General features: G+C 53.8%; 7 protein-coding genes across 7 annotated transcripts; 4 read left to right on the top strand and 3 right to left on the bottom strand.

Annotated features, from left to right (window-relative positions):
• Positions 1-459: 459 nt before the first annotated feature.
• Positions 460-1,146, top strand: CLAFUR5_02770 (Translationally-controlled tumor; the record flags this gene model as incomplete). Its single annotated transcript, XM_047901918.1, has 3 exons — positions 460-474; positions 594-1,006; positions 1,062-1,146. The coding sequence occupies 3 exons, from the start codon at positions 460-462 to the stop codon at positions 1,144-1,146; spliced, it is 513 nt and encodes a 170-aa protein (XP_047758205.1).
• An 899-nt stretch (positions 1,147-2,045) lies between these two features.
• On the top strand, positions 2,046-6,029 carry CLAFUR5_02769 (RNA-dependent RNA polymerase 2; the record flags this gene model as incomplete). Its single annotated transcript, XM_047901917.1, has 1 exon — positions 2,046-6,029. The coding sequence occupies one exon, from the start codon at positions 2,046-2,048 to the stop codon at positions 6,027-6,029; it is 3,984 nt and encodes a 1,327-aa protein (XP_047758943.1).
• Positions 6,030-6,939: 910 nt separating this feature from the next.
• On the bottom strand, positions 6,940-7,863 carry CLAFUR5_02768 (uncharacterized protein; the record flags this gene model as incomplete). Its single annotated transcript, XM_047901916.1, has 1 exon — positions 6,940-7,863. One exon carries the CDS (start codon positions 7,861-7,863, stop codon positions 6,940-6,942), a length of 924 nt encoding a protein of 307 aa, XP_047758944.1.
• Positions 7,864-8,510: 647 nt separating this feature from the next.
• CLAFUR5_02767 (uncharacterized protein) lies at positions 8,511-9,788 on the bottom strand (the record flags this gene model as incomplete). The annotated part of the gene is made up of 1 exon (XM_047901915.1): positions 8,511-9,788. The coding sequence occupies one exon, from the start codon at positions 9,786-9,788 to the stop codon at positions 8,511-8,513; it is 1,278 nt and encodes a 425-aa protein (XP_047758947.1).
• Positions 9,789-10,201: 413 nt separating this feature from the next.
• On the bottom strand, positions 10,202-11,412 carry CLAFUR5_02766 (High affinity iron permease ftrA; the record flags this gene model as incomplete). Its single annotated transcript, XM_047901914.1, has 3 exons — positions 10,202-10,703; positions 10,754-11,330; positions 11,385-11,412. The coding sequence occupies 3 exons, from the start codon at positions 11,410-11,412 to the stop codon at positions 10,202-10,204; spliced, it is 1,107 nt and encodes a 368-aa protein (XP_047758948.1).
• A 1,302-nt stretch (positions 11,413-12,714) lies between these two features.
• CLAFUR5_02765 (Iron transport multicopper oxidase fetC) lies at positions 12,715-14,707 on the top strand (the record flags this gene model as incomplete). The annotated part of the gene is made up of 5 exons (XM_047901913.1): positions 12,715-12,918; positions 12,971-13,099; positions 13,150-14,245; positions 14,296-14,569; positions 14,626-14,707. 5 exons carry the CDS (start codon positions 12,715-12,717, stop codon positions 14,705-14,707), a joined length of 1,785 nt encoding a protein of 594 aa, XP_047758945.1.
• Positions 14,708-15,820: 1,113 nt separating this feature from the next.
• On the top strand, positions 15,821-17,100 carry CLAFUR5_02764 (Orotidine 5'-phosphate decarboxylase; the record flags this gene model as incomplete). The annotated part of the gene is made up of 2 exons (XM_047901912.1): positions 15,821-16,179; positions 16,344-17,100. The coding sequence occupies 2 exons, from the start codon at positions 15,821-15,823 to the stop codon at positions 17,098-17,100; spliced, it is 1,116 nt and encodes a 371-aa protein (XP_047758946.1).
• Between the last annotated feature and the right edge of the window lie 64 nt (positions 17,101-17,164).

Here is a 17,164-nt window from a genome sequence, read left to right as displayed (position 1 = left end):
GTGAGCAATGAGCGCAGGCCTTGGCTACCTGAAGGGCACGTCTTCTGAGTATCGCGACATACCTCAATGTCAGCGGCGAGCTTTGTGATGTTGACTTGAGCTGTTGGCCAGAGAGAATCATCCGAGCGAAGGTGAAGAAACGGGACCAGGCCGATATTTCGCGTGGACTTGGCAAGCTTGGGCCATCAGACCCTTGCGCTTGGATCTAACTTGGCCACGTTAGCCACGAGCAGAATCACAGCTCTTCTCCGGCAAAATGTCCACAACACACATGTGTCTGAGCTGCTCCCAAATGTGCTCACGCCTCGCTTCTGTAGAACCCCACCAAGCGTCTCCATTTTTCTTCGCATTTACTTCCAGTACAAGTACCAACCACACCAACGTCCCTCCTTGCTCGCTCAAGACCACCGACACACCCTCCACAGCAACCCTCACACCACTCCAACCACACCCGCGAATATGATTATTTTCAAGGTATATAGCCAGCTCACAAGCCACAGTACACCGTACTGCCATTGTGGTGGGGCACTCGATCTCGAGAAGCTGGCCTCCCCATTCCAGACCTTCGGACTCGACTGACAGCATATGCGCAGGATCTGATCACCTCGGACGAGCTCCTCTCCGACTCCTACGACCTCAAGGAAATCGACGGCGTCGTTTACGAGGCCGACTGCAAGAAGATCTCCGTCGGTGTTGGCGACATCGACATCGGCGCGAATGCGTCTGCTGAGGGCGGCGACGATGAAGGTGCCGAGGACGCCGCAGAGCAGGTCATTGACATTGTCCACTCTTTCCGTCTCAACGAGACCAGCTTCGACAAGAAGAGCTACCTCAGCCATCTCAAGGGCTACATGAAGAAGGTCAAGGAGGGACTGAAGGCAAATGGCGCAAGCGACGAGACAGTCACCGAGTTCGAAAAGGGTGCTTCCTCATACGCCAAGAAGATTATCGCCAACTTCAAGGACTACGAGTTCCTGATCGGCGAGTCCATGGACCCAGATGGAATGTGAGTGATGTCGTGGAAAACAACGAGAGGCCACATATACTGACCGGTTTTGCAGGGTTGTTCTTCTCAACTACCGCGAGGACGGTATTACCCCATACGTCACAGTCTGGAAGCACGGCCTCACCGAGATGAAGGTGTAAGCAACTCCCAGCATGGGGGGGGGGAGAAAAAGGCGAAAAAACACCAAGATTTGCATACCCACCACAGGAGGAACTTAACGTTCATCCGCCGATGGCATTCCGGCATCTTAGGTGAAGGTAATGCTAGACATGATTTACGGCGCCCATCTGCTATTATTGCCCTTTCGTTCCGTTCTCACCTCACGCCCTATCTTGTTCGTCGGCAACCACAATACTTGGATGGTTAGCTGTTACAGTTTCAGGCCGAGATCATACACAATGCATACTCAGAGTTACACGCTCGAGGCCAGGACGCAACGCCAGTGGAGCGTCTTTCGATTGATCTTGTGGTCGGGCTATGGAGGCCTCCTACTGTTTTGACGAGGTCGTGTATCAAAGACATCCTGCTGGATTTGTTGTACCAGTGCACCTTCCAAAGCTTCCCATCAATATGATCAGACCCACGTTGCTCATCCCAGTCTGCTGCTGACCTTCGTACGCTACTGCACAAAACCGACATTGTCATGCCGATCTCAGCCATGGATGTCAACCGTCACCTGCTCAGCATCGAATCAGCCGACGTGTCCACGAACAACGCTCAGTTACTGCCTCTCAAGATACAGATTGTATTGCTCACGAACGCAGGCCGTAAGCATATCACGTGCAGTCACTCTACACGTGCACCGCGTCACATTCGTGGTCGAACTGAGACGCGTGGGAGGCAGCCGCGACCCGCTCCGATCGGCAGATGACCCGTTCGCCAACGTTCCGATCCTCTGCAGACGGCCCAATGCTCTAGCTTCAAACTCACCTTTTGTTTGAGTGTTTACACGAACAGCCATTGACGCTGGTCCAATGGCTCCTTATCTCACCACGAAATACATATAGAAGGCCACGCCGTCCCGCGCGGAGCCATTGCAATGGCGAGGAAGCGCAAGTCAACTGAGATGGAGCCTCCGGCGTCCGGTATCCCCAATGCGAATCCTCGTCACTTGAAGGAGGACCTCAGTAATCTTTGCCGCAGGGCGGCGATAGACATTCCTCACAATGAGGCATCTTCTCCAGCAAAGTCTTCTGAGGATCTGGGAACTTATGTGTTCAAACAGTATCACTTGCTATGGTGGAAGGACCAAGCTGCGCTGGAGTCTGCTATCACCACATTCTTCCGGACCTTTCCTGTGCTTCAGGTCTCGACACGACAGACAAGACTGCAGCTTCTACGCGATACCCTCCAAGGTCCAGTGGATGCCACGAAGAGGATGTGTGCGACTCCTCGCAAGGTCCTGAAGACCACGAATGTCCCAGACCCTACACAACCCTACAGTGCACCATCTTCGCCCACGCCAGCTACAAGGTCCATAAAACAACACTTCGCCATCACTAAGTCAGCCAAGAAGACGGACGACAAGTCAGCTTCCAGTCCAATTAAGCCACCTCCCCCAATCGTCAACCCAGTGACGTCTTTCGCCTCCACAGCTGCCAACACTTCCTTCGCCAAAAGCTCGTTCTGGTCCAATGCAGGCTCGTCAGGAACTCCAGACACAGCAACAACTTCTTTCGCTAGCGACTATGAACCGACAAAACGAGGACGAGAGTCCAACTATCTTTCCTCGATGTGCTCAACTGATGCTGCAGAGCTGATGGCCATGGCGCAGAGGGCTGAATCGCCGCAGAACTCCAGCAGCACCGTCCGAGGTGCGAGAACAGTCGTCGATCTTACTTCTGATACACCCCGCTCGCCTCGTGAGTCGCAATCGACTTGGTATGGCTCGTTGGACCCCCACACCGTGGATCTGGCACTCCAGAAGTTACGGGATGCCGAAGCAAACTGTGAAGCCTCTGCCGAAGACACAAAGATGCAAGATCTTGACATGTCTGATGCGTTCAGTGAGACTATTCCGTCTCCTGAGCCAGTGAGGCGCATTACTCCCACCAAGCAAGTCACGCTTGGCCGTTCAGGAGAGCAGAAGCGTATTCATAACGAGAAGCTTGCAGCACATCGCCAGCAAGAAACCACGCAACCCACTTCGCATGATTCGTCCAGCTCAGCTGATGTGGAACTGGTCGACATACGATTTCCTTGTCACTTTCGGTTTCTGCCATTCGAACTTCAGTGGGAGCTGCAGCGGCTTCTGCAACCCAGCAAGATCGCAATAGAAACCTTAGAAAGCGAATGGGTGCACCACAGTCTGGCATCGCTGTACGAGTTTCTGATAGGACGTGAGATACACTTCACAAAGCCGGAACAGCAAACAGGCCTCAAGGACTACGAGGTTCTGACAAGGAACGCGAGGCTTGAATGGGTTGGCGCAAGAACGCTGCCGGCTCTTAAGATCACGGTTCAGATTGAACGACGAGATACTGCTTGCAGTCTCCAGAGGTACCTCGGCGCGGACAGGGTGCTGTATGTGGAGCTGCCAGATCTGGCCAGACCGCCTCATCATGTGCCGGGAGTTGACATACAGGCTCGTTTCAGAGACTGGCTCGACAAGCCTCATGAGTTCCTCGGGAGAACATGGTATCCCTTCTTCCTGCAGCCGAACAAAAAGAAGTCGGCCTTCGAAGGTCGAGCTTCAGCAAGTATGAACCGTCTGATCATGGTCTGTCCAAAGGACGGCATGTCAATCGGCGATCTGATGGAATGGGCTCTGCCTTTCCGCACGAACTGTCAACAAGCTGCGCGTAAAGCATTCATGCGATTGGAACTACTGCTATCGAGGACGATTGTAGCAGTCGTGCTCAAGCCATCGGACTTTGCTTATGGCGTTCCAGATCAAGGCCCGACCCGCCACAAGGCAGATCGGACGTTCGAGGATCCAAAGTTAGCACGTCAGTTCTGTGAGAGGTACGACCCGAAAATGGTCATGAATGATGGATGTTCTGGACTGCATCCGTGGATCGCGCACCAGTACATGAGGAAAGCGGGTCTGGAGAGTGTGCCAGCTGGACTACAGATGCGGACTGCGGGAGCGAAAGGCCTTTGGTATCTCGACGATGAAGAGTACACTGGTTATGGCACGAAGCCCGCGGGACCGCTCATCAAACTGTCGCAAAGTCAGCTCAAAGTCTTTAGGGATAGCCTCGAGGAGTGCGATGACGAGGTGTTGTCGGTCTGTGTCGTCAATCCAAATTCTGGTGCACGACCTTCGATCCTACATCAAGCTTTTCTCCCAATCTTGTGTGACAGAGGTGTGCCCAAGGAGGCGATCCGCGAGGTCGTTCAGACACAAGTGCAAACCGAAGTGAACGAGTTCTTGACTGCACTGGAGGCCCCAGGCCCAATGCCGATTCGGCGATGGCTCGCCTCGCACAACGAGTTCTTTGAGGCACGAACACGCGAGACTGGTATCAAAAACTTTGCCAGCGGGTTCCCAGAGTCTTTCGAGGAGCGAATTATCGCAATGCTGGAGAACGGCTTTGATCCCAAGAGCTGCAAGTACCTGGCCCGCCAGATCCAAGTCATGGCCAACTCATACTTCGACCTGAAGAAAACAAAGTTCAAGGTGGTGCTCAACAAGTCTACCACGCTCAAAGGCATGGCCGATCCGTATGGATGCCTCGAGCCTGGTGAAGTATGCGTTATCTTCGGCTCGCCCTTCACCGACCCGTCGACTGGAGAGTCTTGGTGGTATCTAGATAAGATCGAGGTTTTGGTGTGTCGAAACCCAGCTCTGGCACCTTGGGACATACAACGCGTCAGGGTGGTGTTTAATCCGCGTTTGGCAAGATTCAAGAACTTCATCATCTTCTCCTCGAAGGGAATGCGACCTCTTGCCAGCATGCTCCAAGGAGGTGACTACGACGGAGATGCATTCTGGTTCACCTGGGACTCCAAGCTGGTGAGCCCGTTTAAGAATGCGCCCGCACCATGGACACCCCCTCCTCCAGAGAACTTTGGAATTCGCAAGGACAAACGTTTGCTGGAAGATCTTGTTCGAGATTCGCGCTCAGAGAGCCAATGGTGCAGCTTCCTTGGGTCGATGTGCTGTACGAGGATGTCAGCTAAGATGCTTGGCATAGTGACACTGTTCTACGAGCGCTTCATATATGCACGGGGCACGATTGACGAAGTTGCAGCAAACGAACTCGTGTTCCTCCACGATTACCTTGTTGATGCCGATAAGCAGGGCTACGACTATACGCCGGCAGACTTCGATGCTTTCCAGAAGTCACGGAACCTGTCGTCAGATATGCCGAAGCCTGCCTATTGGGAGTACACGAGGCCCGAAGATGAGACGAAGGTCAAAAATCCTGCCCATTATCGTGTCAACAAGACAAAGGTTACCAACAACATTATAGACTTCGTCTATTTCCAGGTGGTCGACCCAATCGTCAAGGATGGCATGATCCGTGCCAGTCACATCCTCGAACCAGCTGGTGCCTACGACGACGACCTCAGCAAGTTCTACAAGCAGACCATAGAGGCATCCACCAAAGGGTCTGACATGCTACAAGAACTGTTGAAGCTCAAGGACAACTTGTTGCGGGTGAAACAGGAATGGGGCGCAGCAAACGCAGCTGGTCCATTCCCAGAGGCCGTTGCCAGGACACGAGCTGTGTATGACAGCATACAGCCTCTCGACCCACAGAGTGTGTTCGCTGTTGAGTGGCTGAGACGACAGGGCAAAGGCTACACTACGTGGGAGAAGCTAAAGGCTTCCTGTCTTGCGCGCTGGCCAGAGTTTTATGGTGGCGAGAAGGCAGGCTCATTCATATTCTCCATTGCAGGGAGGGAGCTATGTCACCTGAAACTCAACGAGCTGGACGAAGATACTCGATCGATGCTCCTGTCGCAGTATCTTGTTCTGAAGCCGAGGAAAATGAGGAAGGCTGCCAGTAACGCGGATGACTTTGATGACGACGCTGGCCACGATGACGGACTTGAGGATGTAGAGTATTACTGATGAAAGCCAAACATTTGGGACGTACGGAGTTATGACGGTCTGGAGCGAGCTTTTGATGATTGATGACCTATATTGATACCCATAACTTCATAGTAGAAGCAGCGAAGGCTTAGAGCTACTTACCCTTGGCGATAGCCTTTTTGTATGAGCAGATGTGGACTTGTGATTGCGGCGATCGAACTTCGACTGACGTGGACCATCAGCCTCAGAACACAATGTTCTCATTCTCCTGGCCACTTCATGTCAGCACCGCCCTCTTCCTACCGGCCAGAACGACATACCACCTGCTTCATACCTTCCCTCGCCTCCCCCTCCTTCGTAGAAGCCTTAGCCCGAAAGATGTATGCTCACCCTCGTAACCCCACAGCATCCCGAGTATCATTTCCAGCAGTATACGTTAAGCTGAGACACCAGCACGCGCCGTCTGGTCGGTAAAGGCATATTGAGGTACCTTCGAACAGGCATTTGAGTAGGTACAACGTGACGAGCGTGAGTGTGAGCTGATAAATACGCATGGCGGCCGTCTGGTGGAGGTATGTGGTTGAGTGGAGGTGGTGGATGCTGGTTTGGTGGTTGTGAGCGTGAGGTCGGAAGAGTGAGGAAGGAGCATGAGCTTTCTGGTCAATGAAGATTATGCGCTGCTAACATGTGATCATGAAGCGTTCTTCAAGCATGAGTGTACTATTGAAATGATGAGATGTGGACCCAGGGGGATGTGAGGTTCTGCACTATGCAATGTCCGCTATAGAGAGGGCCTGTCCGGTAGAACGAGCTGCCGCTTTCACAGAAAAGCCTACGTAGGTTTCTTCGCTGCTGCTTCGTGCAGGCTCACCTCTCGATACCGTAGCCGCCACCAAAGCAAGGGTATCTACCACACGCCTTGAACGCCATCCCAAAGCCCTCCTTTCTACTATCTGTGAAGATCCTTACTCTTCTTGCGATCCAGACGTCTATTGACAGCACCAAGTACGACTTTGAGAATACCATCGCCAGTCAGATGCGTTCCTTCCGCGCCTGTGAACGGCACCGTATCGACGATGTCCCGCAGATCATCATCACCGGAAATCTCCGCGAGCTCATCATCTAGCTGCTTGAGATGCTTCTTGGCCTCCTCGTCGCGCCCCACCTGGAAGAACTGGATGCCAATCTGCCATGCTGGGGCATCAAGCTTGTCGAGCTTTTTGGCAGCTGCGATGAGAGGACTCTCGACATCGTCGCTGGGCTCGCCGTCCGTGATGCAGATGATGTTGATGGGTTTCGTGCCGTCGGGGTTTGCTTCCAGGCGGCGCAGGTACGGCTTGAGGATTGCGTTCAATCGCTGACCCGTGGGTGTGCCTCCGCCTGGCCGTACGGTCTGGAAAATCTCGCGAACTGTGCTTGAGCTGGTGACATTGTGGTCGTAGTCCGAGTCCTTGTGGTTGAGAAAGAAGATGTCGATGCCGTCAGCATCGTGGGCGGTGCAGATTGGCGTGATGGTCTCGAGCGCTTCGCCGGTCTCGCGCCATCGGCCGCCAGCCATCGAGCCCGAGTCATCAATTAGGAAGATGGTGTCGAAGCTGGTGAGGAAGGCGTATGGATCATCAGCACCTTGGTTGGCAGGCGCAGACACGGTCACTGAGGGTATTGGCGCCGCGTTTGGAGCTGGAGAGTAGGCTGGAGGCGCGTCTCCTGGATCTCTTTGAGGATTCCTTGCCGCTTGAGCAGGTCGTCGTGTCGCAGGAGCTTGATTCTGCTGCGGATGAGGAGTCGAGCTCGAGTCGTCCTTCATACTGCCGGTTCGTGTGATGCCATTGGTGTTCTTGCGACTGAGCTTGTGCTTTAGTGAGGAGAGCATGCTGGGTTGTTGATGTAGTGAAGAGTTTGTGCGGCGGTGTGTTAGGTGAAGAGGTGAAGAAAGAACGTCTGCCATGGGATCCTGCTGTTTGTCTTTGGTCGGGTTACTGCGGCTTCCCAGCACACAAGCTTATGATAGTTGCCACAGAAGGAGGAATGATGGTAGCTTTGACTTGGCTTACGATACAGAAAACAATCAAGCGACGGTGGCTCTCTCATATACACTCTGGTCAGCATTTACGCCGCTCAGCCTCTGGTACACGGCCGGCCCATATCATAATACATAGCCTCAGGTTCCCAATGTGCTGGCTCAGATACAGATGTCTCAGGCCGTGGTGCACCGAACCATGGAGTAAGTGAGGTTGCACTGCTTGGCGGCGGTGCACGCGCAGCAGGGGGCGCAGCACGCCACCAAAGGAATTAGCGACCCCACAATGTCATGTGCCTCGTTGCTGAGCCCACAACAAGGAGGCCGAAAGAGTGCTACTCACCACAACAAGGTACCTCGTGTAAGAGAAGCGAGAGGCGAGGTGATCAGGCCTATACTCTCGGGCGCAGTCAAAATCCAGGAGCCGGCCACAAAAGAGTTGCAGAACGGACTGTAGCACTGTAACAGCCACAGCGTATGGGTTGCGAGACATCGATGGCCTACGAGCTCCAATGCCTCTCAGATGCCGTGAACAGTTCTCTAACCACAGCATGTGCGTCTTTGTGACCTCGACCCCGGTGTTGATGCGTTTCTCTCTTCCACAGTAGAGGTCGCTTCGCGTCGATCCACGAGTAGTTAACACGATCCTGAGACCAGCATTCCGAGCAGATACCCACATGTTGCAGGCTATCTGCTATGAGATCCAGCAAAGGTATCAGTCTGGTTCTGATGCCGCAGTGCGAGTGATTCCTGTCGATCTGGTATTCAGGCACCTGTCTCAGGGAGTCGAGCAGGACATGTAGATCACCAGCGAACGGAGCAGGTGGATCAGCGCTGTCAAAGACAAGACCTTGGACCTGTAACGTTCCAATACGCGATAGAAAGCGTATCATCTCGCCCAGCTGGAACGAGTCGCACTGCGCCGAGGAGTCATATCCGAGCTTGCACTGGCGCTCTCGGGAAGTGTACAGGCCCACGAAGTGTGCTTGCAGTGACTGCATGGTCTCCATTATGTAGTCACGCCGTATTGCAATCTCATCTTCAAGTCGCAGAGGCAGACTCCACCACATTGCCGCAGTCTCTTCAATGTCGTCTCTACCAACCCAGCCTTTGTAAATCATGCGCATGCTGTACCTCTCCAGCCACGCGCCGTGATCCAGCAGAGCTCCGACCAAGACTCGCTGTCTGACTTTCTCTTCCGACAAAGCGCCGTCTGTCTTCGGGTTCATCTTGCCATCGATAGCTCGGATGAGCCTCCTACGCCGTACGTAGGCTGCCACGCAATCCAGTGCATCGAAACGATCTGCGACAATGGCAAGATTGGCAAGGTTGGCGACGGGTGGTAGGCCTTGTGTGTCATTTCCATGCAGAATGGCGAAGAAGTCGGTACACAGTGGTTCGATGGATTTCACGGATGATATGCGTCCTACGTCGCTGATGCTGATGGTGGGAAGTTCGTTCGAAGGCGCATCGGTCGGTGACCTGTAGCGTAATCGCAACTGGCTCAGTTCTTTGGCAATACGCTCGGCCTCGCCGAATCGACCTTCCAAGAGACCTGTAAAGTATCGCGAATGCTGTTTCAGTACTGATGAGCGGACTTTGAAGAGGGCTGTCCTGGTTGAGGCTGCGCTTTCGTGCTGGATGTGTAGAACTATGTCGCCATCCTCCGAGATGATGACTGTCCCGTCACGAACGCTCTCGGCATGACTGTCCACCGGCGACGTGGGCGTCTCAGGAGTCTTGCCATCGTGGCCTCCTAAAGCTGGCTTCGCTATCATATCTCGCAGCAAGGCTGTATAGTGATGTTGTAATGTCTCGCCTTTATGCAAGGCTCCAAGGCCCTCGTCTCAGGGATATGGCCAGAACATCTTTGACGATATGAAGGACAGGAGCGTGGATGTATGAAAGGTAGTTGTCAACTTTCACTTGAGAAACAGCGATGGCGGCCTCGAGGCAGGCCCACACCCGATGGAAGGAGGCCAATCGGGAACACCCACACTCTGACGCAAATCGAAGAGACGGCGGCGAACATGTCGCGTGCACAATCTCATATGGCCTCAATCGTGCTCATTGAAAGAGTGCTCGTACGATCTACGAACCTTGATGGGTCTCTACTTGAATCTACAACTACAAGCCATGGAATTTGATTCTCATTATACCGTCCTTCGAAGGATGTGGCCAATGAAGCACCTCAAGCAGGCACATTGCTGGAGTGCGTAACTGCAACACTGGCAGCCTTCTTCTCGTCCTCGACACGATCCTGGCTGGTCTGGTCACTATCCATAGTCTCATCGTCCCTGGTCGACGCCTTGCGCTTCATGAGCGGGAAGTGGCCACGCTTCTCGTAGAATCCGAGAGACCCGAAAGCAACGATGACGGCAAGCCAGTACAAATTGTACGCGAGGACCGAGCCGTATGTCGCAGAATTGGTCCAGCCGAAGAGAGAATTGAATACTCCCCAGCCTCCGCCGCCGTTGGTCTCCGGATTGCAGCAGTTGACGTGCCAGACACTCTTGCGGATGTCGTAGGAGCCCGGACCAGATCCAGTCTCGGCCGCATCGCCACCGGTAATCTTGCTCCATGCATTCATCTCGAAGTTCCAAACTGCTTTGGAGAAGAGCCCGGCAGCAACGAGATACAGGAAGCACGTGGAGACGATCAAGAAGATCTGCAACTTGGCGGTGTTGCCACCACTGTGACGAGGTCAGCATCTGATCAATCCACTGTTGTGAGGACAACATACCGATAGATGAGGTAGCCGATGGCACATCCTGCCAACAAACCGCAAATGACAGCAAGAGGGAACGACGCAGCTGGCAAGCTGAGTCCGACTCCTCCAATGAAGACGACGGCTTCCAACCCCTCACGCAGCACCGTGATGAAGGGGAGCAAGAACATGGCGTACTTCTGGCACCAAATCTTGAAGCGCGACTTCATGCCTAGTCCTTCGCCGGTATGGTGCTTCTCAAGGGCTTGCGCAATCTTGACCCTCCACTTGTCCTGGAGCTTGGCGACGCGCAGCAGACCGATGCCCATGACGGTGATGATGATGGACGCGATCAGGCCGAAGACACCTTCCCAGATGTCCTCGGACTTTCTGAAGAAGTCTTTTTTGAGGCCATAAAAGGCACCGATGAATCCGCCGCCGATGGCCAGACAGATGAACAGGCCTGAGCCGATGCCCCACCAAATCTGCCTGAGAAGTCGCTTGTACACTGTGCGGTCGCTGTTGGGACCACCGATGCTCTGCTTGAGGAATGCCAGCAGAATCGATATGATGATTGTGCACTCGAGGCATTCTCGGAACACGATGAAGAAAACTGGTCTCGAAGTCAGCCGCGAATCTTGAAACTATCAGCAAGGAAGGCACCTACCGGGAACGGCGAAGACGTTCTGCACCATATTGGCGGCGGTGATACTGCTGAAGCAGTGATCTGAGCTCTGTCGACTGTCTGATGCTGCACTATGGTTGTGCCGAGATGATCAAGATAAGATCAGATTATCTCGAAGTTCGTGAGAAGAAGGCGCTGGCTAGCTGGCGGCACGGTCCAGTATCTCTTCGAGTCGCAGCTGCTGCCCGGAAGGCCTTGAAGCAGTCACACAATCCGCCCGATTTCGGCTGCGATGAAACGGTGCTCGAATCTGTTGTGAAGCGAGGGCGGCATAAAGCGATTGGTGATCCAGGCTCACACGACCTGACGCCGTAGTGCTGCCGTGGCCTGCAGTGTTTTGGCAGCGCGCCTCTGGAATCCCTTGACCTGTGATATCTCGTGGATGTGGCCGTGACAACAAGGCAAGTACTGTACTGCTCAGATGTTTTCCGTTGCGCGCTTCAATTTGGTCGATGGTTGTGCCCTCGCACTTGAGAGCTGTTGTTGCAGATCTTACATTCTCTTGCAGGGTGCTCTACCGAGGCGAGTCACGCTCTTGCTGCTGGCGGTCATGCCACTGCGTCCAAAGTCGAGTGGGGTCCTGAGGTGGTACAAATGCCAGCCAAAGCTTAAGTAGCTTGATCTGATTGGCGCCACAGAATCTTGCCATTGGCTGTCTCGTGTGAAGGAGCGATCCAGACCAGCATCTGATAAGATAAACTTTTTCACGACAACGGCAAGTGCGGTACTCAACAAGCGCTCGTGTGCGTGCTAGGGATGTGCGGCGCGCTGCTACGAAGGTGCGAAGGCGCGAAGATCGAAGGGCTTTTCCGTCCTCGAAGACGTCGAATTTGTGCAGAAATCAAGAGTGAGACTGGCCCTTCGAATGCCGAGACAAGCGCAAACAGACCTTGATGTTGAAGACAAGGATTGATGCACCCCAGAGCAAAGCACCAACAAGGCCAGCAGTCACTCCCACTTGGCATCGTTCCACCCACGTGGAAGTAAGCTAGGCCAGTCTATCGCTCCACCGATCCGCAGTCTTCGCTCGTTGAACAGAAGGCCTCGCTTGTTTGGACCACCTAACGTGGCGCTTTATCAGATCCTTTTGCAAGTTGCAACCCTGCTTTGACACTGGCCTCCGGTGCTCGGCGCAGAGTCTCACGGGCACGAGCTTGGGCTCTCGTGGCGGCAGGCTCGGCCGCGGATCCCATCTAATCAATCTCTCTCGCATTCTTGTCAAACAGACGGGAACAGTCTTATCAGATTCGTTTCGCGGTTCATTCACCTACATTACATCCACGAGCTGGCGGTGCAGTACACCAGCAGCACCATGGCTCGAACGGTGGCAGCCATGGCCGCGCTGGCAGGTCTCGCTACGTCGGCAACTGTCACACACGACTTCAACATCACTTGGGTGAATCGTAATCCAGATGGCCAAATGGAGAGACCTGTCATCGGTATCAATGGCGAATGGCCGATACCAGTGCTGAACTTCACGAAAGGCGACAATGTAGTTATCAACATGAACAACCAGGTGCGTGCCAGCTCCATACCATACATTTGCGTTGCTGACTCCTGCTGTTCAGCTTGGCAACCAAAGCACGAGCTTGCACTTCCACGGACTCTTCCAGAACGGCACGAACGAGATGGATGGTCCTGTCGGCGTAACACAATGTGATGTGCCTTCCGGATCCACCTTCACGTACAACTTCACAGTAAGCTAGGCCGACTCCTCTCGAAACGGCGACATACTGACGGCTCGTAGGTTGACCAGCCAGGCACCTACTGGTATCACTCACATAGCCGTGGCCAGTATCCAGACGGTCTCCGAGGCCAATTCGTAGTGTACGACCCAGACAGTCCCTATACGGATATGTACGACAAGGAACTCTCAATAACACTTTCGGACTGGTATCACGATGAAATGCCCGGCCTCATCAAGAAGTTCATGAGCGTGGAGAACCCAACCGGCGCAGAACCTGTACCAAACTCTGCCTTGATGAACGAGACACAGAACTTCAAGCTGGCGGTCGAGCCCGGCATGCGATACTTCTTCCGTATGACGAACGTAGCGGCATTTGCTGGTCAATACTTCTGGATCGAAGGGCACAGCCTGACCATTATCGAAGTCGACGGCGTTTATACCGAGCCTGCTGAAGCTGAGATGATATACATAACAGCCGCCCAACGTTACGGATTCATCGTCACGGCGAAGAATGACGCGTCTGCGAATTTTGCCATGGTCGGCAGCATGGACACTGATCTGTTCGATGCATTCTCACCCGACTTGCAGTACAATGTCACCGGCTGGCTTGTGTACGACGAGCAGAAGCCTCTTCCCGAGCCAGCTCTGCTCGATAGCTGGGATGCGCAATATGACGATGTCGACTTGGTACCGCAGGATGGCATGGAAGTCCTCGGTCATGTTGACTATTCCTTCAACCTCAATCTGTCCATGAACAACCTCGGCGACGGGGCTAACTATGCCTGGTTCAACGACATCACCTACGTAAGGCCAAAGGTACCCACGCTGTACTCCGCACTTACGACCGGCACTTTCGCGGACAATGCGACAGTCTACGGTCGGGACACCAACTCTTTCGTACTCCAGCACAATCAGATCATCGAGATTGTGCTCAACAACAACGACCCAGGCAAGCACCCGTTCCATCTCCACGGCCACAACTTCCAGGTCGTCTACCGCAGTCCCGATGAATGGGGCAACTACGATGCCAACAATCACACTGATTTCCCAGAAAAGCCCATGCGTCGAGACACTGTATGGGTCAGGCCAAATGGAAACTTCGTGATCAGATTCCGAGCTGACAACCCTGGTATCTGGCTGTTCCATTGCCATCTTGGTAAGTCCTCCAAGGTCTTCGTCCGTACACCAGATGCTAACATTTCGTAGAATGGCACTTGGCTAGCGGTCTGATCGCGACAATGGTCGAAGCGCCACTCGAAATCCAGAAGAGCATCACCGTACCTCAACAACATTACGACGTCTGCGCCGCTGCCGCCACACCTACTGCCGGCAATGCCGCCGCAAACACAGTCGACGCTCTAGACCTTGACGGACAGGCATTGAGCAAAGCGCCGCTACCCTCAGGCTTCACCGCAAAAGGCATTGTCGCGCTCGTCTTCAGCTGCATTGCAGCTTTCCTCGGAATGGCAGTCATTGCATGGTACGTTGCATCCACCTAATCACCCATCACATCTCTCAATTAACATCCTGAAACAGGTACGGAGCTGCTCCGCTCTCTGCTGCAGAAATGGCACAGACTCGAAGATTCGTCGCCAACGCATGTGGTTCCACGACATGATAGACTCGAGTGCGGCCGCGAGTTCGACGATGTGATGCATTATGACCCTTTCTATTGCAAACATGTCTGGAACCCCGGAGGCGTTGTTTGGGCGTTTGACGACATGTCACATGCCGTAGATCATACTGCTCGTGTAACTGTATTTTGCACTGTTCCGTCTTCGCGTTCTCCCTCGCTCTCGGGGCGATCTTTCCGCGGTACCTGTCCGCTGCACTGGAACGTTTTACAGATCTCTGCAGTGCATGAAGATCTCGAAAGCTTCGTGGCTGCAGCGTATACCGTACGTCTTGGATTGATGTGATGTGCACAGGGAGTTGATGGACCCCTTCTTCTACCAATGTGTCGGAACTCTCCGCAAGGAGGGTTGATGAAGAGTGACTTGTCGATGACCTCGTCTACAGATGTACAACTACTCTTCAGTCCAAGACCCAATGCATACAAGGAGAAGATCCCACACCCACTCCTTGCCTGAGATGTTTGATCTCGCATGTGATCTCGGTAGCCGTCGCTGCACAACATTGCGCCATTGTCTCGGCATGCCACTGACGACTCGGATCCGTTCGACATGGTCAGGGTAAGCGAGCCCAGCATCGAATCAAAGCGATCAGATCTGACGGCCCGATGCCACTGAGCCGAACGTGGGATCAAATTGAGTTTTGGGGGCGGGCTCTGGCGGAGAAAGTCGATGAGACAGTAGCAATTTTGAGATCCCGAGCGATCTTGTTGACGCTCCACAAGATGTGATGGTTACAGCGTCTCGGCGCGTCGACGAGGAGGGTGGAGCCAATGGCGGGAAGGGAGAGTTGGTGGAGTGGTGGAGTGGTCGCTGCGGGTAAATGTAGGGAAGTGGGAAGACTATTGCTGCGCCGTAGATGTGCATGGAGCTTGGGGATATATCTTCAGAGTATTTGAGCTGTAGCTTCTTCTTTCTTCTGATCTGGTCCCCGTCTCTCACTTTTTACATGAGCTAGTCATACTGGGCCTGTCTCTACTGCACACCACATTCGTTTCCATTCGCGACAGTGCGCGTCGCTACCACCTCATCTCCCCCACAACGACTATCCGAGCAGCCAATTCGACCCCGCCAACCTCGAAACCGATCTGGCAGACGATATGGCCCGCCACATCACCCTAACCCAATCCTACGGCGAGCGCTCCGAACAAGGCAACCTCACGCCCCTCGCCGCCTACCTGCTCCAACTGATCCACACAAAACGCACCAACCTCTGCGTCTCCGCCGATGTCACGACGACCAGCGAGCTCTTGAAGATTGCAGAGGAGGTGGGAGATCACATATGCATCTTGAAGACACATGCGGATATTATCACGGATTTTGGAGAGAGGACGATCAGGGGCCTGAATGATGTGGCCCGGAGGAAGCATTTTGTCGTGTTTGAGGATAGGAAGTTTGGGGATATTGGGAATACGGTGCAGCAGCAGTATGTGGGAGGACCGTTGCAGATCGTGAGGTGGTGAGTGAATGATTTCCGTCAGCAGGGAAGGGGCGCGGTGCGAAGAGGGCTATTGCGTGTTAAGAGAGCCGCAGCGGCTCCCTGGTAGCTTGAACGGTGCTTGAATATTCGAAGCAGCGCGTCGCGAAATGGTCAGAAGTATGGCTAACACTTTGTACTTCCAGGGCACCAATCGTCAATTGCCACATCTTCCCAGGTCCAGCCGTAATCACAGCTCTTTCACAAGCAGCACAGAAGGCCATCGCGTCATACAACACATCAGTCTCTACGGAAATTCGAGCGTCTCCGGCAACGTCAGTAGCAGACGGAGCAGAAGAAGAAGAGAGCAGCGAAGAAGAGAGCGAGGACGAGGAGGACAGCGATTACGACCACAACATCAGAAAGCAGTCTGTGGTATCTGTCAGCACGACCATCAGCATGAAGAGTGAAGCACTCAGCCCAGCACCAGGATCGAGGCCTTCGATTTCGAGAGTGACCTCGGATGACGGCGAGATTGACGATCCAGCAGCTCTGGCAGCACTCGGTCCACCGCCTTACTATCGATCCCTACTCATTCTGGCTCAGATGTCGTCCGCCAACAACTTCTTCACACCAGAGTACACAGCCGCCTGCTTGAAGCACGCACGCGAGAACTTCGAGTTTGTCATGGGCTTCATCGCCCAAAAAGGCATGAACGAGAAGCCGGAAGACAACTTCATTACCATGACACCAGGCGTACAACTTCAAGCTGGTGGCGACGGCCTAGGCCAACAGTACAACACTCCCCAGAAAGTCATTGGTGAAGCGGGTAGTGATATTATCATCGTGGGACGCGGCATTATTGCTGCAGCGGATCGCAAGGCAGCTGCTCTCGAGTATCGCAAACAGGGATGGGAGGCGTATCGCGAGAGGACACGGGCCGCCAGACAGCAGAGGCGATAGAGCTCGAATTGAATGGTGCGTTCAAGCGTTCACGCGGCATGAATGGGTGCATAGATGAAGAGAA

The sequence above is a fragment of the Fulvia fulva genome, chromosome 2 (genome assembly GCF_020509005.1).
Source record: "Fulvia fulva chromosome 2, complete sequence".
NCBI lineage: Eukaryota > Fungi > Ascomycota > Dothideomycetes > Mycosphaerellales > Mycosphaerellaceae > Fulvia > Fulvia fulva.
This window is presented reverse-complemented; position numbering and strand designations above follow the sequence as displayed.